General features: G+C 71.1%; 1 protein-coding gene across 3 annotated transcripts in view; it reads left to right on the top strand.

Moving 5' to 3' along the window:
* The first annotated feature begins 590 nt into the window (after nt 1-590).
* The window catches only part of MYBPC2 (myosin binding protein C2), a 20,926-nt gene continuing 15,516 nt past the window's right edge, over nt 591-6,000 (top strand). For all 3 annotated transcript variants that reach the window (XM_080411701.1, XM_080411699.1, XM_080411700.1), the window contains exons 1-9: nt 591-848; nt 1,464-1,581; nt 2,097-2,145; nt 2,431-2,490; nt 3,148-3,341; nt 4,067-4,199; nt 5,074-5,198; nt 5,280-5,385; nt 5,675-5,841. In XM_080411701.1, the coding sequence (XP_080267827.1) occupies nt 606-848; nt 1,464-1,581; nt 2,097-2,145; nt 2,431-2,490; nt 3,148-3,341; nt 4,067-4,199; nt 5,074-5,198; nt 5,280-5,385; nt 5,675-5,841 (1,195 nt within the window). In that variant the 5' untranslated portion in view covers nt 591-605. The remainder of the gene's footprint in view (nt 849-1,463; nt 1,582-2,096; nt 2,146-2,430; nt 2,491-3,147; nt 3,342-4,066; nt 4,200-5,073; nt 5,199-5,279; nt 5,386-5,674; nt 5,842-6,000) is intronic.

Raw genomic sequence — 6,000 nt, 5'->3', positions numbered from 1 at the left:
GTGGTAAGGGGGGGGGGGTCCCGTGGGGTGGGGTGGGGGTCCTGTGGGGCGGGAGGGGTCCCCCCGTGAGCCTGAGGAAGGGCTGGGGGGTTTCTCAGGGGCTTCCTGGGGGGCAGGGGTGTCTGGGCGGAGGGGTGTCTGGGCGGAGGGGTGTCTGGGCGGAGGGGTGTCTGGGCGGAGGGGGGACCCTGGGGGGCTGGGGGGGGCTGGGGGGTTCCTCAGGGGGTTCCTGTGGGCCTGGGGGACTCCTGGGGGGCTGGAGGGGTCCCATGGGGCAAAGGTGGGGGTCCCTGTGGGGCTGGGGGGTTCCTCAGGGGGTTCCTGTGGGCCTGGGGGAGGGTCCCGTGGGAAGGGGGGGGGTCCCATGGGGCTGGGGGGGGGTCCCCGTGGGGCTTGGGGGGGGGGGGGGGCTGGGGGGGTTCCTCAGCGGGTTCCTGTGTGCCTGGGGGGCTCCTGGGGGGCTGGGGAGGGTCCTCAGGTGTGGGAGGGGTCCTGGGGGGGGCTCCCTGGGGGGTCCCTGTGGGGTTGGGGGCACTGGGGAGTGGGTGTCGCTGGGGGGGACCGGTCCCTGGGGAGTGGGTGTCACTGGTAGGGTCCCCGGTGGGATGACGGAGGACGATGAGGGATCTCTGGGGGTCCCTGCGGGGATATGTGTCCCTGAGGGGGGGTCCCGGGGGTCCCGGTTGATGCGTGGTGCAGGGCAGGAGGCGGTGGCGGTGGCGCGGGTGGACGGGGCGCAGCTGGCGGGACCCCCGGCCGTGCGCTGGTTCAAGGGCAAGTGGCTGGAGCTGGGCAGCAAGAGCGGCGCCCGCTTCCAGTTCCGGGAGGCCTTCGACAAGGAGAGCAAGGTGGGGGCTGGGGGGGCTGGGGGTGCTGGGAGGCACTGGAGTGGGACTGGGAGGCACTGGAGTGGGACTGGGAGGGACTGGAGGGGCACTGGGAGGGACTGGGGGGCACTGGGAGGGGCCGGGGGGCCGCTGAGAGGGCACTGGGAGGGCACCGAGGGGCACTGGGAGGCACTGGAGGGGCACTGGGAGGGACTGGGGGACACTGGGAGGGGTCAGAGGGCCACTAAGAGGGCACTGGGAGGGACTGGGGGGGGCTGGGGGGGCACTGGGAGGCACTGGGAGGGACTGGAGGGGCCGGGGGGCCACTGAGGGGGCACTGGGAGGGGCTGGGAGGGCACCGAGGGGCACTGGGAGGCATTGGGAGGCACTGGAGGGGCACTGGGAGGGACTGGGGGACACTGGGAGGGGTCAGAGGGCCACTAAGAGGGCACTGGGAGGGACTGGGGGGGGCTGGGGGGGCACTGGGAGGGACTGGGGGGGCACTGGGAGGCGCTGGGAGGCACTGGGAGGGACTGTCGAAGCAGGGGGGCACTGGGAGAGCACTGGGAGGCACTGGGGGGCACTTGCAGGTACTGGGGGGTACTGGGGTGCGATGGGAAGCCCCTCCCCCCCCAGGTGCACACCTTCGAGCTGCACATCAGCCGGGTGGCGCTCGGGGACCGAGGGGACTATCGCTGCGAGGTGACGGCCAAGGACAAGAAGGACAGCTGCTCCTTCAACATCGACGTCGAGGGTCAGCCCCCATCCCCCCGGGACCCGCCCCCCGCCCCGGGACCCCCTGACCCCTCCCCATGACCCCATGGGACCCCCTGACTCTCCTTGACCCCCCTAAACCCCGCTGGGACCCTCCCCGGGACCCCCTGACCCTCCCTGACCCCCCCAGGACTCCCCTGGGACCCCCTGACCCTCCTTGATTCTGCTAATCCCCTCGAGACCCCCCCAGGAACCCTGACCCCCCCCCTCAGGACCCCTCTGGGACCCCCTGACACCCCCTCGGGACCCCCTGACCTCCCCCAGGACCCCTTAACCCCTTGGGACCCCCCCCAGGACCCCCTGACTTTCCCTAACCCCCCCAGGACACCCCCGGGACCCCCTGACCCCCTCAAGAGCCCCTGCCCGCCCCCCAGGACCCCCTGCCCCCCCCCCCGGGACCCCAACCACTTGGGGATGGGGGTGGGGGTTGTTTTGGGGACACATGACAGGGGGGCAGGACCTGGGGGGGTCTCACATCCCCTCTCTTCCTGGCAGCCCCCCGCCCCAGTGACAATGAGAACGTGCTCCAGGCCTTCAGGAGGACGTGAGTGTGGGCCCCCCCCCCCCAAATCCCCCCCAAATCCCCCTATAGGTTGGGGACACCCCCATGGGCTGGGGACCCCTCTGAACCCCTCTATGGGCTTGGGACTCCCCTCGACCTCTCCTTATGGACTGGGGACCCCCCCATTGATGGAGGGGGACCCCCCCAAGCACTCCCTGCACCTCAATGCATCTCAGAGACCCCCTGGGACCCCCCCTGCACTCCACCCCCCCCTAGGGACCCCCCTGCATCCCAGGGGCCCCCCCAACCCCCCCCGTGTCCCTGCAGGGGCGAGGCCAAGGGTGACACGGCCGGGGAGCTGGACTTCAGCGGGCTGCTCAAGAAGAGGTGGGGGCACGGGGGGCGTGAGGGGCGTGTGAGGGCACGGGGGGCGTGCGAGGGGCATGGGGGGGGGGGGGGGCGAGGGCAGGGGGGGCGTGCGAGGGGCGTGCGAGGGGGGTGTGAGGGCACGGGGGGCGTGCGAGGGGCATGCAAGGGTTGTGTGAGGGCACAGGGGGCGTGAGGGGCGTGTGAGGGCACGGGGGGTGTGCGAGGGGCATGAGGGGGGGAGCGAGGGCAGGGGGGGCGTGCGAGGGTTGTGTGAGGGCGGGGGGGCGTGCGAGGGGGGCGTGAGGGCAGGGGGGGCGTGCGAGGATGAGGAGGAGCCGGGGCGCCGAGGTCAGCGGGCGCGAGGGGTGTGTGAGGGGTGTGCAAGGGGCGTGCAAGGCTCACGCAGGGCCACAGGAGGTGCGTGCGAGGGAGAGGAGGGGGGGGGGGGGCAGGGGGGTCAGTGGCGTAAGGGTCGTGCAAGGCCCGCGTGAGGCTGGTGCAAGGCGTGTGTGAGGGGCGTGCGAGGAGGAGGAGGAGGAGGAGGAGGAGGAGCTGGGGGGGGGGGGGTCCCGGCAGGTCAGCGGGGTGAGGGGGGACGCAGGACTCACGTGGGGCGCGGGCGAGGGGCGCAGGCGGGGGGCGCGTGAGGCTCGTGCGAGGCCGCGGCCGTGGCAGGGAGGTGCAGGTGGAGGAGAAGAAGAAGAAGAAGGACGAGGACGACCCGTTCCCCCCCGAGATCTGGGAGCTGCTGAAGGGGGTGACGAAGAAGAGCGAGTACGAGCGCATCGCCTTCCAGTACGGCATCACCGACCTGCGCGGCATGCTCAAGCGCCTCAAGAAGATCAAGGTCGAGCCCAAAAAGAGCGAAGGTGGGTGAGGGGGGGGCTGGGGAGGGGGATTGGGGGGGGCCGGGGGCTCTGGGGGGCTGAGGAAGGGAGAATTGGGGGGATAGGGGCTGGGCAGGGGGATGTGGGGGGGGGTTAGGGGGCTGGGGAGGGGGATTGGGGGGGCTAGGGACTCTGGGGGGCTGGGGAAAGGCGATGTGGGGGGATAGAGGTAGGGAGGGGGTTAAGGGGTCCCTGGGGGGCAGGGGGCTGGGGGGGGGGGTCCCTGGGGGTCAAGGGTCTGCGGGGATTCCCTGGGGGCAGGGGGTTTCCCTGGGGGCAGAGAGGTGTCCCTGGGGGCAGGGGCTTTGGGGGGGTCCCTGGGGGGCCGGGGGCTGTTGGAGGGGTCGCTGGGGGACAGGAGTGGGCCCCTGGGAGCAGGGGGCTTGGGGGTTCCCTGGGGGTCAGGGGGCTGGGGGGGGGGGTCCCTGGGGGTCAAGGGTCTGTGGGGATTCCCTGGAGAGCAGGGGGGGTTCCCTGGGGGCAGGGAGGTGTCCCTGGGGGCAGGGGCTTTCGGGGGGTCCCTGGGGGACAGGGGGCTGTGGGAGGGGTCCCTGGGGGACAGGAGTGGGCCGCTGGGAGCAGGGGGCTTTGGGGGACTCCCTGGGGGACAGGGGGCTGTGGGAGGGGTCCCTGTGGGTCAGGGGGCTGTGGGGGGGTTTCCCTGCCCCCCCCTCGACCCCCCCCCCGACCCCCCCGTGCCCCCCCAGCCTTCACGCGCAAGCTGGACCCCGCGTACCAGGTGGACAAGGGCAAGAAGATCAAGCTGGTGGTGGAGCTGAGCGACCCCGACCTGCCCCTCAAGTGGTACAAGAACGGGCAGCTCATCAAGCCCAGCAACAAGTGAGGGGGGGGCGCGGGGGGGCGGGGGGCTGGGAGGGGCGGGGGGGGGATGGGAAGGAATGGGGAGGGGCGTGGGAGGGGTTCTGGGGGGTGGGAGGGGGCGTATGGGGGGTGGGAGGGGGTTCGGGCGTCTCTGGGGGGCGTGGGGGGGTACAGGGGGTTATGCGGGGCTGGGGGGGGTGGGGGTCTCTAGGGGGTGGGAGGGGGCATATGGGGGTTGTGGGGGACAGGGGAGCGGGATCGGGGTCTCTGGGGGGTGGGAGGGGGTACGGGGGGTTGGGGGTCTCGGGGGGCACAAGGAGGGGGCTGGGGGCAGGAGGGAGCCCCCCTCCCCCCATGGGGATCATCCCTGCCCAGTCCTCACACGGTGCCCCCGTGTCCCCCCGTCCCACCGTGTCGCCCCACACGTCCCCGTTTCCCCTCATGTCCCCCCCATGTCCCCCCACATCCTCACGTCCCACCGCGTTCCCACCATGTCCCCATTTCCCCCCGTGTCACCCCCATGTCCCCCCACCTCCTCATGTCCCCCCATGTCCCCCCACATCCCTACATCCTCATGGCCCCTCCATGTCCCCCCACCTCCTCGTGTCCCACCATGTCCCCATGTCCCCCCATGTCCCTTCCACGTCCCCTCACATCCTCATGTCCCCCCACGTCCCCCCCACATCCTCCCCCATCCCCATGTCCAACCATGTCCCCCCATGTCCCTTCCACATCCCCTCACATCGTGTCCCACCATGTCCCCCCACATCCCCCCCCACGTTCTCCCCCATCCCCATGTCCAACCGTGTCCCACCATGTCCCCATGTCCCCCCCACATCCTCCCACCTCCTCGTGTCCCACCACGTCCCCATGTCCCCCCATGTCCCCCCAGGTACGTCTTTGAGAACGTGGGGCTCAAGCGCATCCTCACCATCAACAAGTGCTCCCTGGCCGATGACGCCGCCTACGAGTGTCGCGTCAACGACGAGAAATGCTTCACTGAGCTCTTCGTCAAGGGTGGGGGACGGGGGGGACACGGGGGTGGGACACAGGGGTGGGACACGGGACCCCCCCTGACCCCCCCTGCCCCCCCCCCAGAGCCCCCTGTGACCATCGAGAAGGGGCTGGACGACCAGCAGGTGGTGGTGGGCAACCGCGTGGTGCTGGAGGCCGAAGTCTCTGAGGAGGGGGCACAAGTCATGTGGTGAGGTGGCCCCCGCCACTGTGTGTCCCCCCTGTCACCACCGCATGTCACCACCGCATGTCCCCCCCTGCCACCGCGTGTCCCCTCTGCCACTGCTGTCCCTTCCCACCCCTGTCCATCCATGTGTCCATCCCACAATCCTGTGTCCATCCCCACCCCGTGTCCATCCCATGTCCATCCCCACCACCCCGTCTCCATCCCCACCATCTCGTTCCCATCCCATGATCCCATCTCCATCCCTGTGCCCACCCCGTGTCACCCACCCACCCACCCCGCGTGCCGCGCGCAGGATGAAGGACGGGGTGGAGCTCACCCGCGAGGAGACCTTCAAGTACCGCTTCAAGAAGGATGGCAAGAAGCACTACCTCATCATCAACGAGGCCACCAAGGAGGACACCGGCCGCTACAAGATCATGACTAACGGCGGCGAGAGCGAGGCCGAGGTCATTGTGGAAGGTAGGTGTCCCTGGCGGGGGGGCGCTTGAGGTCCTGGGGGGGGTCTCCAGGGGGTCTCCAGGAGGTCCCAAGAGTGCTGGGGGGTCTCCAGGAGGTCCCAGGGATGTCAGGAGGTCCCAGGGATGTCTGGGGTGTCTCCCAGGGGTCTTCCAGGAGGTC

The sequence above is a fragment of the Falco punctatus genome (genome assembly GCF_963210335.1).
Source record: "Falco punctatus genome assembly, contig: scaffold_230, whole genome shotgun sequence".
NCBI lineage: Eukaryota > Metazoa > Chordata > Aves > Falconiformes > Falconidae > Falco > Falco punctatus.
This window is presented reverse-complemented; position numbering and strand designations above follow the sequence as displayed.